The 20,096-nt window shown below is 44.3% G+C and overlaps 1 protein-coding gene across 3 annotated transcripts in view; it reads right to left on the reverse strand.

The window, feature by feature from the left end:
- FGD5 (FYVE, RhoGEF and PH domain containing 5) overlaps window positions 1–20,096 on the reverse strand; it is a 148,827-nt gene that overhangs the window by 45,832 nt on the left and 82,899 nt on the right. For all 3 annotated transcript variants that reach the window (XM_019499688.2, XM_059716015.1, XM_014605559.3), the window contains exons 6-7: window positions 8,515–8,666; window positions 6,043–6,199 (exon numbers count right to left, since the gene is read on the reverse strand). In XM_019499688.2, the coding sequence (XP_019355233.2) occupies window positions 6,043–6,199; window positions 8,515–8,666 (309 nt within the window). The remainder of the gene's footprint in view (window positions 1–6,042; window positions 6,200–8,514; window positions 8,667–20,096) is intronic.

Here is a 20,096-nt window from a genome sequence, read left to right on the forward strand (position 1 = left end):
AGGAATATAAACTAATCATGGAAGTTGTACAGAAGAGAGTCCATTCTCAGACATCTCAGGTTATTACTATATTTAGCTTTGGACATGACATTTTTCATGTTCTAAATGTCCAAAATATCATCTATACAGTCAATTATTAAGCCTTGCAATACCCCTATGATGGGTTAAATATTGTCATCAGAATGAGATACATAGCCATGTTAATACAGCCCATGCCCAAGGCTACAAGTTGAGCCAGTGGGAGGAACAGCAGTAGACATCTGGCTTCCTGCCACATAGTGCTGTGCCTGGGCCATACGATGACACTGTCACTCCACACTGGTAAGTTCTAGCTATGTGGAACTGTACAGATGAGAAATGATGAAGAATCAATCCTTCTGTTAAGCAAGGGGGGACATGGGGAAGGTTCAGCACATAGGTTGCTTGCTAGCCAGCCACTGCACCTTTTAACATGTGAGTTTTACTTCTACTTTAAGAATCCTTCCATTCATCAGCACGTGTGCATGTGGAGAGGGGTGGAGGGGGCACGTCATTCACTGAAACAATGGAAACTCTGAAAAGAACCATGAATGCTCTGGGAAAATACAGACAGAGAGAGCTGAGGAGATATGCAGAACTGAGAAATAGATGTCACTTTGCTTTTGACCAAGGAATACTGGTCGGATTCAAATATAAGCCAAACCCAAATATTCATAAAAACCATCTGGCACCAACGGACCATTCCATGGGTGGGGATAATCCGGGCTGCCGTGACTGGAGGTAAAGAAATCAGATGTAATTGCACTCTCAGACCCCATTACCTAGGTACAGGCCTGTTTGGGGGTTTTTTGCAAAGAAGGTTTCTGGACTCTAAAGCTCTGAAAACCGCCAACAGCTGCACCAGCTTCAAAACTGAGGGGGGGGGGGAAATCCCTTTTTCCCTTTCTTTTCTTAAATGCACAATTAATTTTATGTTTATTTACTCCTCTTGTTACACAGTTGTTTGTGAGTAGGAGCCCAGGGAAAGTAAAAACACAGTGGGCTCCTGAGCTTGGATTTATGACTCAAATCAAAATCCCATTACATCTGATTGTAGCTGAACTGCAAAGCAACACACTAAAGAAAAGTGTGAATGCCAGAGCCTTTATTTCTTTATACTATGCTCTCGGTTGCTTATCTGAGATGGGTCTGACCCTGCCTCCAGGAGAATGGAAGGAGATAGGAAAGAAGAGTGCAGTTCATTTGAAAAACACCAAAGGTAATTTGACAAGAAAAATGGAATGGGTTTATGCTCTAGGCACTGTAGATAAGAGTAAGAGCCCAATCCAGGTAGATGTTGAATAACTCCTGGTGTTGTTTGGTTTAGAAGCCTCTCTGGAGGGGGCAGGGGACCCCACACTCTGGAGTGATGACATGGAAGGACAGTCAAATTGAGATGTTCACGCTTCTTGGAATGGGATAACAAAGGTCCTTTTATACATGACTGCTGGCAATACATATACTGTACTATGGAGGTTGCTATTCAATGTGTGGATCAAATTTGTCTTCCTTATTCATAAGAGCAGCCCCACTTGGCTTCACTGGAAACAGGGTTTGACCCCCACATAATAGTGAGGATTGGTTGAAAGTGATGGGGAGCATGGTGGTGGTCATGGAAAAGATGCATCTGCCAAGGGTCTGCACAGTGGAGTGTGAAATGCCAAACTTTCCCTATTCTTATGACAGGAGATAACAGCAGTTGCCATGAGGTACCTGTTAGCAAATGCTCTTGAAATGAATTATTATTACTATTAATATTTCAGACATCTTGCACAGAAAAACATGATCCATACCCCATGGAGCTGACATTCTAAATAACCTTTAAAGTACAGTAACTCATTTATCCTCACAGCCTCCCTGTCAGCCAAGTAAACATTGTTATTCCTCTTTTAAAAGGGAGAAAATGAAATACAGTGGCCCTGTATTGATGAGCAAAGAAGGGCGTGGCTTGCCATCATGTTGGATCAATCCGTTTAGCTTAACAAAACTGAAAGCTCCATCAAGGCACAGGTGAAGCCACATAAGCTTGTCATGTTGGAGCTACTTTTAACAGTTGTCAATTGTCATGGGTTCAGCTTCACAGTTAAATAGGGTTTTTCAATCATGTTAAACTCAATGAGCTAATACAACTGAAAAACACACCTGTTTTCTATGAATGGGTAGAGGATTTGCCCATAACCCCACAGTACATTGGTGAGAGAGCTGGAAGTAGAACCTAAAATAACTGATTCCCAAAGTGCCTTCTGTGAAGGCTTTTTTGCCCCTATTGCTTCCTTGTCACTATGCTCCCTGTTAGCACATGGTCTCCAAAAGAATAGTAGGAGACGCAGAGTGGGTGGAAGCAGAAGAAGGAACTGTAAGAGGTTTTTCAAAACGTTACGAACGCAGTGTTAATGGAAAGAAAAGAGAATGTGGTGGGAAAGGAAGAGAGAGATGGAGAGACAGACAGACAGAAACAAAGGGAAGAGATTATAATGGGGGGAATTACCATATCTCCATATTCAAAGGGCTTTGTTAATTAATAAAGGGAGAAAATGGAGGATTAGAATGATCACTCCAATATAAACCTGCATGCTCGGGTGGGTTGGGCTTCCCCTCTCCCCCAAAGGTAAGCGTGTGTTCTCTTTCAAGTTGGCTAATCTCTTCCAGCGGGCTTTAAACTAGGCTCGTTGGGGGAAGGGGAGGACGAGGTCGGAGGGAGCCATGGAACACCAAACAAAGCATTGCCCACAAGAACAGCCCAGCCAAGACTGATGACGAGCACAAGAAATACCCAGGTAGATGACAAGGGCCCGGATAGTCCTGGGATTAGGGGGTGGTGCATACACCTTCAGGAGGCCTTAAATGCCTATACATTAATTCTTGTAGTATGGAAAACAAGCAGGAAGAACTTGCCCTCCTGCTAGCTAACACAAACCCAGACATAGTGGGGTTCACAGAAATGTGGTAGGATCTAACACACGACTGGGTGGTGAACATCAGGGGCTATAGGCTGTACTGGAGGGATAGAACAGGGAGGAAAGGTGGAGGTGTGGCGCTCTACGTCAAAGAACAATTCACATCCTCAACAAACAGCACTGGGTCAGAGGAGGGGCAGACTGAAGTGCTCTGGGTCAGAATACAAGGGGGCCTGGGGGAAAGGGACTTAATGGTGGGGGTCTACTACAGACCACCCAACCAGGGAGAAGAGCTGGACTGGGAGTTCTCAGGTCAGTTCGCAGAGGCAGTAAAGTCAAAGGATGTGGTCATCGTGGGTGACCTAAACTATCCAGACATTTGCTGGGAAGAGCAGTCAGCCAGGTCTGACTGCTCACGTAGGTTCCTAGCCGTGTTATAGGACCTCCATCTAACACAGGAGGTGCACAGTCCCACCAGGGGAAATGCCTTGTTAGGCCTGGTCCTGGCCACAAATGATGACCTGGTGAGAGGACTGCAGGTGCTCGACCACCTGGGCAACAGTGATCATTGCCTGCTGGAATTCACTATCTAGCACAGGGTGGCAAAGGCCTACAGCAAGACAGCAGCCCTGGACTTCAGAAGGGCAGATTTCAATGAGGTAAGGAGAATAGTTGGGGAGGCTCTGAGGTCCCGGAGGGGTGGGGAGTTGGGAGTCCAGGAACAGTGGTCATTCCTGAAGGAGACGATCCTCCAAGTCCAAAGGGTGGCAATCCCTACACGGATCACAGGGGGCAAGAGTGCTCAAAAGCCCCCATGGCTCACCAAAAGCATCCAGGAATGTCTCAAAGCTAAAAGGAGGCGTACACCCAGTGGAAGGGAGGGGCCATCACCAGGGAGGACTATACCTCTGTTGCTCAGGATTGTAGGGGGGCTGTTAGAAAGGCTAAGGTGAAGCTGGAACTGAGACTAGCAACCTGGATCAAGGACAACAAGAAATCACTTTTTAAATACATAGGGGATAAAAAGAAGGTTCTGGGTAATGTGGGGCCTCTGCAGGACATGCTTGGAAATCCAGTGGTCTCACCAGATGACAAAGCTAACCTATTTAACAATTTATTTGCCTCCATTTTTCTGAGCAGGGACCAGGTCATCCTCCCCACTGGGATCCCCGATGATCCCAGGGGAAGCACAGCCAGGCCCAAGGTCAGTGAGGACCTAGTCAGGGAACTTCTGGAGGGACTGGACGTGTTCAGATCAGCAGGTCCTGATGATCTCCACCCCAGAGTGCTGAGGGAATTAGCAGAGGCCATTGCAGGACCCCTGGCACAGCTTTACGAGCACTCATGGTGCTCTGGCATTGTGCCAGAGGACTGGAATAGGGCCAATGTGGTTCCCATTTTCAAAAAAGGGAGGAAGGAAGACCCAGGAAATTATAGGCCTGTTAGTCTTACCTCGGTCCTGGGGAAGCTCTTTGAGAAAATTATCCAGGTGCACATCTGCGAGGGGCAAGCAGGGGAGTGTATGCTTAGGGGCAACCAACATGGGTTCATTAGAGGCAGGTCCTATCAGACCAACCTGGTGGCCTTCTACGACCAGGTCACAAAATCCTTGGACGCAGGTGTCGTGGTGGATGTAGTCTTTCTGGACTTTAGGAAGGCCTTCGATGCTGTCTCTCACCCCATTCTCGTTAAAAAATTAGGAGATTGTGGTGTTGATGCCTACACAATCAGATGAGTCACCAATTGGCTGGAGGGCTGCACCCACGGAGTGGTGGTGGACGGGTCATTTTCAACTTGGAGGGATGCGGGCAGTGGGGTCCCCTGGGCCTGGGTCCTCGGGCCCGCACTGTTCAACATCTTCATCAGCAACTTGGACGAGGGGGTGAAAAAGCACCTTGTTCAAATTTGCAGATGACACTAAGATGTGGGGAGAAGTGGGCATGCTAGAAGGGAGGGACAGGCTGCAATTGGATCTGGACAGGTTACCGGGGTGGGCAGATGAGAATAAGATGGGATTCAATACTGACAAGTGCAGGATACTGCACCTAGGGAGAAAGAACCAGCAGCATGCCTACAGGCTGGGGAACTCCCTTCTCATCAGTGCAGAGGCAGAAATGGATCTTGGAGTCATTATAGATTCCAAGATGAACATGGGCCGCCAATGTGGGGACGCAGTCAGGAAGGCTAACCACACTTTGTCATGCATCCACAGATGCATCACGAGCAGGTCCAAGGAGGTGATCCTCCCCCTCTATGTGACACCGGTCAGGCCGCAGTTGGAGTACTGCATCCAGTTCTGGGCGCTGCACTTCAGGAGAGATGTGGACAGCATTGAGAGGGTCCAGAGGAGGGCCACCCACATGATCAGGGGGCAGCAGGGCAGGCCCTATGAGGAGAGGCTACGGGACCTGAACCTGTTCAGCCTCCACAAGAGAAGGCTGAGAGGGGATTGGGTGGCCATCTGTAAACTGGCCAAGGGGGACCATCAAGCAATGGGAGAGTCCCTGTTCCCCCAAACACTACTGGGAGTAACAAGGCATAACGGCCATAAGTTGACAGAGGGTAGATTCAAGCTAGATATCAGGAGGCACTACTTCACAGTCAGGGCGGCTAGGATCTGGAACCAGCTTCCAAGGGAAGTGGTGCTCGCTCCTACTCTGGGGGTCTTCAAAAGGAGGCTAGATAGACACCTTGCCGAGGTCATTTGACCCCAGCATCCTTTCCTGCCCACGGCAGGGGATCAGACTTGATGATCTGCTCAGGTCCCTTCCAACCCTATCAACTATGAAACTATGAAACTATACATGGGAGTCAAAGATACTCATGTCTGTACGGACAAACGCATGCATGAGCGAACACACACTTATACACACCTGTGGTTGTGTATGCGTACAAATGTACTGGCGTACATATGCACTCCTGGAAATGTACTCATATGTGTATGCCCATATACACACACAGATATGTCCCTCTAGGTACAACTCCAGAGTGTGTTTTAAGACCTATCACTTAGATTCTTCCCCTATACCCGACCTGGATGCTGGTGGTTGCAGACAGGAATATCTTTGAGAACCCAATGCGGTGCCACCATAAATTAATGTGAAGAAAGGACCAAAAGAGGCCTTACCTCAAACTCCTGGATGACAGTAGCCAGCTGGGAAGATTTAAGGCAGGTTTCATCCAGCAAAGCCAAATTCCGATCAAACTGCATGATGTATGCTGTGTGGTGATTGAACCTTGATTCTCTGGAGAGAAAAATGTCAGCCACTTTCTGGTGTTCCTCCCTGAAGCCGCATAAAGAGAAGAACAAGAAATAAATAACAAAAAAGCCCCACTGGTTACACAAATTCTGTTCATCAGTCCCCTAATGGGGAATGACATTGCAAGCTCTCAGCTACAGCTTGGGTTTAACTGGCAGGAAATGAGGAACCGCACTGAAGTGCTGGCCATCAACTTGAGCCGCTGAAGAATGGCCCTTCTCTGATGCTTGTCCCTTCACTGTAAGTGTACCTATTGCAGAAAAACCTTCATTTTGGCAGAATGTCTTCCTTGGGAGAGAGAGCTCACATTTCTCTAAGCAAATTTTCCACTTCTTCCAGGGGGAATGAGGACCTTTGTTCTGGGTTCTGGCATTAGCAGGAGACAAGCTACATCCTCATATCCCTTTTGTGTACAGTTCCTTTCCCACCCTGACCCCTGCCATCTCAGCACTGCCATTCCACTCCTGTCTACTCAGCACCCAATAGTGCAGCATTTAACTATTACCAAAGAGAAATCCCTAGCAGGAAGTGAGCCAGTCCACGCCAAAGGCTGCAGAGACACTGCTGCACACTGCAGAAAACAGAATTGCCTCTGAGTAATGTCCATAGAGATGTCCAGGCAAGAGATTGTGGGAATGGGCCAAGAGAGTTGCCTTGGGAGTTTCAGGATGGTTAGAGAATACAGCAGTGAGAATATAGCCCGGGGAGTAACAGCTAGAGCTGGAGTTGGCTATGGGGCTGTGGGGCTTGTTTAGTACTCGGAGCTAAAGTCAGCGCCCATTTTCACTGACCATGCATTTTGTACCCCAGTAGCATCACTGGAAGCTAGAAAGACTGGGAACGGGCAGCTTGTGATTTGTTATCTTGCATCTTCACTTCCAAAATAGCTTTTACAATTCACTGTCATTTCTAATGATCCTTTGGCAAATGAAAACCAACACACAATTCCTTTGTTCATTATGTGCTCTGATTTGTAATTGTAAGGCTGATCAGGGCTGCAGTGCTGTGTATGCAGGATAACTATGGTAGGCATCCTGTTGTGAAAAGCTGAAGTAAAGTGAGCCATAAATGAAAACGACCCCTGATTGGCTGGAATGTAGTGGGGGTGGGGCTAGGGAGCTATATAACTTGCCCCAGCTTTGAACAGGTCAGAATAGCCTGGGATCTGGGGCTAGGTAGAGGTCTGCTCTGGCTCTCTGGGACACAGATTGGGGTTGGGGTGTTAGCATGGATTAGGCAGAGGGTTGTCCCAGTTATGTGAGACCCCAGTTTGAGGTTGGAAGAGGCCTGACCAGCTTAGAAAACATACTCTATCTCTGAAGACCTAGGTAGAGCTTGGCTCTATTGTGGACAGATTTAGTCCATTTAGGGAAGCTCCAGTTCAGGCAGAGGTCATTAGCAGCCTTGGAAGCTTCTGTTTTAAGCTTGGAAATCCAGCCAAGGCAAAGTCTTGTCCTCATTGTGTCGGGGGCTCCCTTTCCCTTTAGCTGAAAACTATATTGTTAGAAAGCTGTTCTGGGAATCTCTGTATCTTAAGTTAATTCAGTTTTCATGGCATCTAAAACTGGGGAAAAAGCTTTCTTTCTTTTCTTTTTTTGAGTGTTTTGGAGGATTCTGTCCCTCCCCCCTTTTCCACCTGTGTGGTGTCTGAGTCTGTGGCTCACTTTTCACCCATACTCTTCTGCTTTTTGACAATCATTTAGAGACCTTGATCACTTTGAGTCCCAAGGTGCTAGGCACTATACAAACAGATCGGAAATGACAGTGCACGTGAGCCAGGAGTTACACACATTGATTAAGGAGGTTGCTTGGAAGTTCTCGGATGTACACAATGGTTTGTTACTGTACAGCTGCTTGGAACCACTGAGATACTGCTTTTGTATCCCCCACACCAAATACAAGCATGTGAACATTTCAGACATGAGAAAAAAATATTTTTCCCAAACCTACTATACCATTGCAAGTTTAGCTCTCCTTATACAGCATACTTGTTAAAGATGCTTAGCTTGTTCTCCTTTTAGGAATGTGGTGGCTGAGTAGTTAAGGCATCTTGCTATATGTCTGGTGGTATGAGTTCAAGCCCTGCCTTGGGTTTACGGCAAAGGCTGCTTCCAACTGTAAATGAGTACCTGATCACATGGGCTGGGGAGTCAAAGACTACTGGATGTGATGCTGGCTATAGAAAGTGGTGTACCTTAAGCATACAAGTTCAGTTTGGGTAGGCATCTTCTTTTGATGGACTCCTAACCTTCCTGAAAGTACTGCACAGACAAGGAGAAGCAAAGTATTTTCAAACTTCTGAGGATGAGCTGAAGCCATCAAGCCAGGCAGTCACTTACCAGTTAAGGACTCTCTCTTCTAGCTCCCCCAGGATCTCCTGGTGCAGTGTATAGATTTCAGGGAGCTCACTCAAGCCTTGCTTCAGCTTTGCTTCCTTCTCCTCACTTTCATCCTCATCCCCAAGCACTTTCAAGACTGCCTCATAGAAATCCTGTGAAGAGACATACAGAATCTGAGGCAAGAGAGTATCATTTCTTCTTCTGGGTGCTTCAGTTTTTATAATCAATCTTGAAATTCCAAAAATTCATTTATAAATAGCCAAGAAACCTTCTAGGGAGCACAGGATGCTCCACAAATATGGATGTCATGATGGAAAGGGGAGTAGAGCACAGGATGCATTTTCTTCCATCCACTTGTTTCACAGTTACTGTTACCTTCAGGTTAAAGGGTACAGAACTGCCAACCCCAGAATACTAAAAATGTTTAGCTGTCTTCTAAAAAAGCCTAATAAAATAAAATAAAATAATAATTTGAGCTTCTTTGCATTTACTTTCTGGTTTATGAGCTTTTTGAGAGCACTTGGGTTACATTTTCATGCATTTCCCAGACTTAAAGTTAAAAAGAAACATGAAAGCCCTGATTTTTCACATCACCCCATGAGTCCAGCTGCTGGGCCTTTATGGAAAGCCTCAAATATATTGGGAGTTCAGATAAAATAGCTAGAACTGATATAACTGAATCCAGTTCCTTACTTATAGAAGGAAGAGTGAGAGGGAGGTAATATAAATTCAGCTTCAAAAACAGGCATTTCCAATACAGATTTCAATGCAACTGAGATGTATTACAATATATTTGGAAAGTGCCTTTCACCCCAATATGTTTTATTAATTATATGCCCACAGGAATAATTTTCCCCAGTAGTGAAAAGCAGGCACCTCCAGTGTGGAATATGCAGATATTTAACAGTGTGCAGCAAATTATCCAGCAGTTTAGGACTAAGTGAAAAATTACCCATCCAACTGATACTATTGGAGGAATTTACAGCAGGTCTCAGATGGGAAGATAGTCAAAGACTAGGGCTAGCAAACTTATTCTTGCAACTCATGGTATAGGATCAGTTAGAGCCACCTTTTAAACTCCAGACACTCAGAGTCTATTTAGAAAATAAAGAAAGCACAATACAATAAATAGCCTTAGTACCTGTCCCTATGGTCTCATTATGACATATCACTCATCATAATTAGCCTTGACTTAATGGTAATCGCTACCAGCATCAGGCTACAAAATGTGTACATACCTGAAATGCCATCATGACACAAAAAAGATAACAGAATAAATTAGATGAAAGAAATCAGTGAGATTGGTCTCTCTTATTTTTCATGAAAAGCAGCGAAGTCCATATGTTACACTGATGGAAATACAATGAAAATGCAACTCACATGACATATGGGAACCAGAATTTAAGTTGGGGGTGGGCAATTATTTGGGCTGGAGGGCCGCTTAAGGAGTTTCAGTGAGCTGTTGCATGTAAGGGATGGGGAGTGCTGACCCAGCCTGGTGCAGCACGAGAGGCAGGATGGGGAAAGATGGGGGCGATTGATCCTATCTGACCATGGGTCCGTTCACCCTGCACCCACTGCTGGTTTCATGGGTAGGGACATGGCTGCCCCCTGGCCCTCCACTGTCATCGCCTTGCCATCTCAGCCCCAGCCCCAGCTGCCCATCTCACTCCTGAACACTGCTCTCTGCTTGCCCGTGGCCCCATCTCATCCACCCAGCTGAGTGCACCCTGCCTACCGGAGTCCTGAGCTGGTTCCCAAGGAGACCCTACTGCCTGCCTGCTCTGTCTGATGCCCCGGATGGTTGGCGCGGGGTGAATGAGCTGAGGTTACTGGGCAGTGGGGCCAGGTCTGGCAGCAGCAGCAGAGACTGGCGGCAGCAGTTGGGCAGACCAAGGCACTGCATTTGGCTGCTGCACTGCCTCTGCACGCTTGGGAGCAGCAGGACCGGGTGCACATGCCACAGTTCAGGCTGCCCCCCACGCCTGGACCAGGCAGGACTGAAGGACCTATCACGGGCCAGACAGAATCCCTTGGTGGGCTGGATCCGGCCTGCAGGCTGTATTTTGCCCACCCCTGATTTAAGTGGACTCCGAACGCATGATCACTCGGAAACGTTTTACCACAGAGTTTTCAGGGAGAACTGCCAAGCTGGACAGAGTAATTGGGATTATAAATCAAATTCCCTAATGTTTCTTCTCGTCCTTTGATATGGATGCTTGTTGACCTCTGCTCATTTCTTTTGCTTTCCCAAAGACTCTAACTGTAAATATGTCGGGGTAATGCATTGGGGGTAGCCAGGGAGTGCATCTTTTGAGAGTGTCTATGAGACGCAAGACAGGAGATGAATTACCCAAACTACTAAAGCCACAGGTTAAACCACCTAAATGGTGTTTGCTTTATGAAATTCTGGCAGCCAAGTTGTAGAAATCAAAATAAATACAATGGTCCAAGAGTATCACTGCTGTAATGATATTGGAGTCTGTACAATTACACGAGGGTTGAATTTGGGGTAAGGGTGTATGGAGTGTCTAATTTTCTCATAAGACCATTAAAAGGCTCTAGTGGTTTTCCTCCTGTTTTTCTTTACTCCAGTTCTACTCTACAGGCACCACTTCGAAGTCTCAAACACATGCTTCTTCTGTCTAGTGTAGTGTTGTGTTGCTTAATCGTGCTCACTCCCGTTGCCTTTTCAGGAAAGGGAAGTGATTCTGTGAGTAGTCTGTTAGGCAAAGTATTACATATATGATGGCCTTGTTGCATCAAATTCATCTACTAAATTCAATGGATATAAGGACAATAACGAATAAATAGCATTTTTTTTCCACTCAGGGTTGACTAGAAAACAAAGCTACCTTGATTTATCACTTCCAGATCCTCTGTACTCCTGTTGGTAGGTAGGAAACTATAACCTGAAGGAGTTCAAAGTCTGAGAAAATTCTAAATGGCCAGACAAGAGGTATGACTGCAAAACAATACTCCAGCACATCATTCTTTAGTATCACTCCTGATATTATCGAGAGAGTGCCTAGTCTAGAAATACCAGCCTAGTATTTCTGAATAGCCTAAGAGTATCCTGAGGAACTGTTTATAGATCCAACTTGTGTTCTTGATTTCCCTAAAATGGATATATTCAGAGATAAGTCTGAGCCAGGCAGCTGGGTCTTCCTTGGTCTGGACCAGGCAGGGCTCTTGCGGTAGAATTTCCTGCTTTTGCCAATCTGGTCTTGAAAGGCAAAATAGCTGGATTGCACATTTTCTGTGAAAATAAATGAGCAATGGAGAAACCGGCAGCACATTCCAGCTGGGGATGAGTGCAGGAGCTGGACAGCCATACGGAATCACTTATAGTCATTCGGAGCCTTTTCCAATCCTTCCTTTGCATCCCAATAAACAAGGAAGTGTCTGGAGTTTTTATTGCACAGAAAGAGAGAGAGAGAGAGAGAGACAGAGAGAGAGAGGGAGAGAGAGAGAGATGGAAAAAAATAATTGAAAAGCCAGCTTGAAAGACCCCTGTTTACTGTGGGGTCTGAAAGTTCTTGATGACTCCTCACAGAGTAGCAGCTGCAGGTGGGGAGGTTACAGAGCTTCCTGTTTCATAAAGAGATTATCTGTCCTTATCTGACCTTCCTTTGCTTTTGTGTGTGTGTGTGAGGCTATAAAGTGAGGGGGGCGCTGCATTAGCTGTTGTCACAGCTAACTAGCCCCTTGCATGCATGTGAAGCCAGCATGGGGATACAGCCTGGTGAGTCACATAGACAGACCCTGGAAAAAAACTGTTTGACCACAGGAGATCTTTCTTTAATTGTGCTTCTTTAATTATGGGTCGCTGCCCATAAACCTCTCCTCCTGCCCCAACTCCAGTGTTGCTTTTGTTTGCAGAAATATTGTACTGTGGAAGTCTCAAAGACACACTAGCAAACCAGATGCTGTCAGGAAGGGGATTGTTTACTGGTTTAAATATGCACCTAGCATCCCTAGGAATCCTGCTGGGAGAGCCGGGACAAGAGTAGTGAAGCATCAGACCAGCAGGCCTGGTGATAGAAACCCTGTCTTCACAGAACAGGTTCAATTCAGACACAATTAGATCTTCCTTCTTGCACTCTTCCCCATAAATGTGTATCAAACTTGACCCACATCAATCACTTCTAGGGACAGGATAAAGTTCAATCTCCACAGTTCACTGTACCCATCCGCTGAGTCTTTCAGCAGTGTTGACAATCAGAGTACGTCAGCTGGCTTTGCAATGTGGCTATTTGCACACCATGCTACAACCCCCTTAGTGGTGACTTTTAAAAAGCATCCATATCACAAAAGCTATGATGGTCCCCATTGGGAACCTTGGTTGTAATCTAAGAGATGCCACAGATCAAATGAGCCATTGGAACTGAACTATCCTTCTATTCAAAAAGGCATATCTTCCAGGAATATGATGAAAGGGCATTTGGTGCACTGAAAAGGTACAAAACAGGAAGACAAATGGTGTGAAGACTTAAAGTCCCTCACTGTGCATACCTGGTCAGTACTGATGGGAATGCATGAAAAGAGCAGGGACCTCAATACTGGGAGTTTCTTCACAAGGCTCTACTAGAGCGCTCTTCCCAACACAGCCATGCTGTTTGACTGGTCCTGGTCCTGACATCAACGTTTAATTCTTATGTAGTGATGTTGCAATGTAGTGTAGTAATGTTGTGTTGCCCACAGATCTTCTACCATTTCTGTAATAAGTCAGCCAAAACTCTATCAGTTTTCAAACGTTTTCTTTAAAAGTGGTATTTAGTGGTACCTAGATTCATGGATTATAAAGCCAGAGGGGCAACTGTGGTCACTGCATTAATCTACAGTATTAATACAGGCCATAGGACCTGAATTAATTCCTAATTGAACTACAGCACATCTTTTAGAATAACATCCTAACTTATTTTAAAATTGTGGAGAACCCACCACCTAATATAAAGGCTCTATTTCATTGCATCCTGACAGCGATACACAGAATGAACAGGAAGAGCTGTTGAAAGTATGAGTATATAATTTCAGTGAAGGCTTCAGTGGAACTGTAAAGACAAGACGATTCATCAGTTAACTGGAACCTCACTGGTATAATGCAGCACATGAGATTATACAGCAAATCGTGGTAGTGCTCGTGATGGAAACCAGGTCTGCTTTCTACCAGCCCGCTGCTTTAACCAAATGATCAAAAGTTGTCAGTATACACCATTTCAGTACATTCAAACAAGCTGCGTTTTGCTCTTCAGTCTGAGGCAGACACATACAATATCCTAATGGCGTGAGCAAATCCATGCTGTGTGTATCTTTTTTTCACACGCTACTGTGCAAACAGTGAGTTATTATTAAAAACAACATTTCGGAGATCTTTTAAAAAGACACATTAAAAACATTCTGTGCTTGCCCATTAAGCCCATTCATCAGGAAAAAAAACTGCAGCTGTTTTAACAATCCATGAGAAGGTGATTCTGCTGAGTGAGTTAATAGACATGGTAGCAAGATTTTTCCACTCATAGACTGTTTCCTGGCCTTCTGCCCCACTGTATGTGGTGTGGCCAAATACTCCCTGAAAGGAAGCAAGGGCTCAATAAAAAGAAAATGCTAGGGTCGTATATCTCATTAAAAGATGTCATGCATCTTTTCTCCAGTTCTGAAGCAGGACTGGATAGGCTGAGACTCTTTCACTACCTGGGAATCACACACCCCAAAAGTCAAAGTTTGGACTGCAAACTTTTATGGCCAAAAAAGAAAAGTCATCATAATATTTATTTAATTATGTATCTGTCTGCGTTCCCTTTCCTCCTTTGCTTTCACAGCTTGGCTGTGCCCCTGGTATTAATGAGAATTGCTGAGATAACGCCTGAAAACCTGTTGGCTCCATTTGTATCCATCCAAGTGGTCTGGAAAGTTTACACAAGCATTAGAGATGAGTGTGAAAGGAAAAACCTCCATAAAACCTGGTAATCTCTATTTATAAATGCCTACAAACTCTGAAGATGACCCACTCAGTTTTAACATAGGTTACACCCAATAACTTGATGGGCCAGATCTTTAACTCCTGTTAATCAGTGTAGTACCATGGATTTAGAGTGCTGCATTCCTTCAAAACAGCTGAAGAGATTATAGATGTGATCTGAATGCTGATGAAAGGAACGGGATTAACACTATGGAAATCTGAACTATTCTTGCTGGAGAACTGGTATACACAATATTCAGTGATGGTGCAAACTTCTTTCACCCTTAACGTAGACTTCTATGGGGAAGAGAGAAGCGCGTCTTCTGCAGTCTATTCATTCCTTGGTTTCTCTGTGGCAACAGCCAATTAATGCCACTTGTAGCGTACACAGCAGTTCACATGTCACAGGAACAAAACTCATTTTGCATACCTCACCAAACAGCCGTCAGAAGCTTGGTCAGCACTGAGTAAATTCAGCTCAGGGATTCTCCATCAACTTTGTAGGTGTTTCCTCATGTGTTTTTTTTTTTTTTTTCATCAAAACTTCAAAAAACTGGCCAGATCTAATTATTAAATCTGTGCCCTATCTATATGACTACAGCATTGATACTTCTATCACAGCTATTCCATCCCATTCCAGGTCCAATTTAGTGCCTTTCTGGGTTCTGCTAATTGAATGAATCTGCTAAACTTTAAAAGTTTTTCAGTCACTGTGAGTACCCAGGTTGGAAAAGGGAAATAATTCTAAGGGTTCTTCTTGTCCATTTTGCCTGGAAAAGGATACTCTCTGTGATTTACATATCTCAGATCTGTTTAAGTAACTGATTATAATGTTAGAGGTTGGTTACCCAATCTAAAGAACCATCTATAGAACTATATCTGTCCATTATATGCCACAGAGGAACAAAAAAATAACCACCTTCCCACTTCAGCTCGGTGAATTGAATTAATCATTAACTTCCCAGCTACGTGATTATCATTAATTATCAGAGTAATTATTTAATAGTAATTGTCGGGGGAGCCAGCCTCCTAATGATTAATACCAAAAAATGAAGCGTAATAGTGATCGCTATAAACACCCGTTTCAGAAAAAATTATGCCATTGCTGAAAGTGCTGAGTGCCTGGAAAGCCATTAATCAAAGGTAAAGTGCTTTTGCAGTCTCAATAACTCTAATCAATCATGGCACCTGAAGGTCTCCAAATTCATCATCTGAAAAACACAGCCAACCACATAAGGTACCAGCCACTGAATCTGATAATTTCCTGCTGGGTCAAACTTCCTTAGAAGAGGCATGAACTAAAGCCACTCAATTCCAGGCTGCACTCCTGATGGCTGTTTCCAGCAAGAACTCAATCTTGTCTTCAGCTATATGGGCAACTGTACTTGCATGTACGTTGTAAAAACTGCCCTATTGCTTGCATATGTATGTAAAAGCAAATGACAAGCTGGGTAGGTGGTACACTTTCACTTACAGCAGTCAGGCAGTTAAATTTGCTTCCCTGAGGCAAATCTTTTGCCTTAATTTTGGGTGCACACATACATACATATACACTTGTGGTGCACACATATAACACTTTCCACCTCAGTATCTCAGAGAACTTCAATGTTATTCATGAACTGAATCTCTCAGTACTCCTGTGAATAAAGTATTATTACGTCCAGCATCACTCTGATACTACCCTGACAGAAGCCTTAAAAATAACTAAATTAGTTAGCTTTTATAGAAGAGGAAAATGAAACAAAGAGAAGCTATCAGAAAAGCAAAAAGAATTGATGGCTTTTTTCAATGGTGCTTGCATTGGCAATTCTCAGGAAATATTTTCCTAGGAAATGCAGGCACAAAATCTCTGAGCCTTAATATCTACTGAAAATTTAGGCTACATATACTTTGGACCTCCTTTACTTATACTTAGGTTACTCCACGAGAATCTCATTGACTTTTTCGAGAGTATTCATAGAATAATGAACTACTCAAGAAGAGGAAACAATCCAACTCCTCATGTTTATTTGTACGTATATACACAGATAATTAAAAGGTGCTATAGATATACAATAGAGCACTAATAATTACCATATTGTTTCACATACAATACACACACTTTTTTTTTTTCTTTCCCAAAACTCAGCTGCTGGAAATCGCAGTATGTATTACATGTGAGACATATGATACAAGCTGTTCTGCTGCTTCCCAGCAAAAGCAAAAGTAAAGTCTTCATGTGATCCACAGAGAGCAGAGCAATGACTATGCTCAGCTGCTACTAGTCAGTTGCTTATTACAAGGAAGATATATTTTTTCTTCATTCTTCCTTTCAAAAACAAGGAACACGTCTTATTCCAGGACACACTACATGTGAGAAACGTGGAATTCACTTGAGTAGTAGTTTTAGGAGCTGTGACTTTTGATATCATTGTGATCCCCTGGACTGCATCTTGTCTAACAGATTATCATGAAAGATTCACTTATAAAAATGCTCCAAGCTTTGTTCATTTAACAAATTTGCACATCAAGACTACATTAGATGAGAGGAGATTCCTATGACACGGGGCTAAGTTTGCTCTGGTGCAGGATGCAAGCTATCAAATACAGCATTCCCCACTAGTGTCAAAGACCAGTATGCAAGCTAGTTACATCTCAAGCATTTTGTGGTGGTTTTTTTCCCCCTCAGGTTTCTACTATTTAGCTCCTGTTGGGCTATAGCATTTAACCTTGTGTGACTGCAGTCAAATAGAACAAAATTGTTATCTCTACTGCACTAAGCAACAACCTCAGGCAAGGGATGAAGCCAGCAGGAAAAGCTACTTGAGATGCTTATAAATTCTTTCCATTGAGATATTAGTGGGGTTTTGTTCCATCTCAAGCTCTCACTGCTATTGGAAAATAATGCAAGGTAAAGCAATTCTGCTTGAATCCTGGATACCTGCCTGTTTGTCTCAGGCACAGATAGAATAGATTATGTTACATTAGAAAGAAAGTTGGAGAGTTTGAAGGGAAGAAAAGATGATAGAGAGATGCTGGACTAAAGACACTGCTTCAAATAAGAAATTTTGCATTGCGACTTCCAGTATCACGCAGGGAATGCTAAGCAATCACTTAATACATCATCATTATAATTGTGTTATTAATTCTTCTGGTAGAGCTCATTACGTATGAGATGCTGTTCCATCATAATGGCAGTTATGATCCCTGCATCTCAGCCACAACTGGGTGCAGACAGAGAGAGAGAAAGACAGTACAGCACTGAAATAAAGAAACGGGGAAGGTGAATTAGCCACAATATAACAATGGGGTTTGGTAATGCAGGTTTAACTATGTAGATAGAGAGATGGGTGAAGAGTATGTACTATTCCAATTCCTTTTCAGTCTTGCTAGATGTGGGAGAAGCTTCATAAGTGTTCCCTGTACAATAGTGTGCAGGGTTGGAAAGGTGCAGTCTGGAGCAGCCCAGCAGAATCTGCAGCTGTGCATTTTCTCCTACCTATAGGACCTTGGACATTAGGCTGGAGCACCTTCAGGTGGTCCCATGCAACTCCACTGTAGCAGCTGGGCCACCAGGGCATGGGTTGCAGCCTGGAAGGCAAATGGGATGGCAGGAGCCAGCAGAAGGCGCAGGAATGCTTTCAACCACCTTCTGCCGGCTGCCGGATAGCAGCAGGCACCCTCTTGCAGGTGCACTGGTGACATAGCTATGCTGGCAGAAAGAAGGGGCCATGTCTCTCTACCAGGGAGCATTGAGGGTAGGGACACTCACAGTTTTTCCGGTGAAATGAGCTCTCTTGGGGGCTAAATGCTGTTATGCAGACCAGGCTTAAGGGAGATGTTTAAAAATGATCTTGAAGAACTAGTTCACAATACAACTATGCCTAGTGCTTTCCTATAAGTCTCCGGGACTATTCTGTTTCTGGGTGAGATCTGTGAGCTTTCCAATAGAGAAGGGAAATTTAAGGAACATAACAGAAAAAAGGGGGGCGGGGTGGGAATGAGCTGACCGGATACATGAATGGAAAACTGCAGCTGTTTTTCACAACTCTGTTCCCAGGTGGAGAAACTAAAATTTCAGCTGCAGAAATCATTTCTATACACAGAGAGCTTTCCCCAATCCTAACAAAACTCCTGCCTTGTTCTCAGACTTACAGGCTTTACAGTTGATAAAGCTCTGCATATTCATGAGATTGCCTCATGTTCCTATATATATAGTTTTCCTTGCCTCCAAAGGATATTCTTTTAACAAACAAGACAAATATTGGGAGAAATCATTTCAGCCCTTGGAAAGAACTAGGGGGAATGTAATTTAGAGGGCATGAAGTTTGTACAAAGTCTGCACACAAACTGATCATAACAATAGCCTAAACTGGAGCAGATTTCCACTGCCACCCTCCCACCTAACATGGCGGTGTGGCCAGCAGAGACCAGCATGTCACAGGATGCAATGCTCCAGTTATTCTGAGCATCTGTATTGTGTTCTGAGCAGATCTTCATGTTAAAACTGAGAGCAGCCTTGGGCTTCCTCCCATTATGCTGTGAGGCACATTTGCCTTGCGGGTGGCTCTTTGGGGCATCCTCATTATGCCCATCAACTTCCCTCCTGGTCTTGAAATGGAAAATGGCACCTCTAAATTAAAAAGCAGCCCATCTACGGTGGCAGAATGAGTGACCCATGCACTCCACTGCAGTGATCCTCCAAAACGTCTCATTACTGAGCCCAGCGCAGACAATGCCAGATGAACGGCAGGAAATTCTAACTATTGCAGCAGACACAATTAGTCTCTTATCCTGCCATTGCTGGGTACAATCTAGGTCAGGGACCCTGACCTCAGCGCATGCACACACACACACACACACACACACACGTTTTCATCCAAAACGCTGCAATGAATTCAAGAACTGGCAAGCTGAAGTGTGCACGTTTTGAATGCTCTATTAGTGAGGCTCGTTACCAGGAAGCTGTCCTGGTGCCAAGTGTGCTAGTGTGATTTTTTTTTTTTAAAAAGGGATATACAAAATGGTCTGACAGCCATTTTGGCTTAGCTTTCCCACTGCAAAAGCTCTCCAGCCCATACCGAATTATGTTCCCACTGCACATGAGGAGAACAATGAATAAATAAATAAGGGGAAAAAACATTCAGCCTAATGAAAGTGAGGACTATTGTTCCCTGACACTCTGCCTCTTTATGCTTTTGTCAAGGGTTTCACACAGTATAGCGGGCAAACTAGCTCTTCATTTAGTCAGGGTTCCCCATTCACTAAAGCATTTCATTAGGAAAATAATCACTTGATTGGTTCAACAGAACTTGGAACAGTCTCCAAAAATCTGTGGCAGAAAAAAAAATGCCTCAGCCAGTCACTCACTAGATGATCTCTTCCAACTTTTTCCGTTTTAATAGTGATTAAGTTATCATTGGGTCATTCAGGGTTTAGGGTCAGACATTTTTTTGTCCAGAAATTGATGAGTTGGGTTTGGGGTTTGGGGGTTGTTTGGTTGGTTGTTTTTCGTGTCTAGACCCTTCCCTCTCCTCATCTCAGAACTCAATTTTTAGAACCAGTCCCTCCAAGTCACAAGAAATAAAACCCCAAAATAATGCTGACCCCTCAATCTAGCCACACCTTAAGATATATAAGG

This window comes from Alligator mississippiensis, chromosome 12 (genome assembly GCF_030867095.1).
Source record: "Alligator mississippiensis isolate rAllMis1 chromosome 12, rAllMis1, whole genome shotgun sequence".
NCBI lineage: Eukaryota > Metazoa > Chordata > Crocodylia > Alligatoridae > Alligator > Alligator mississippiensis.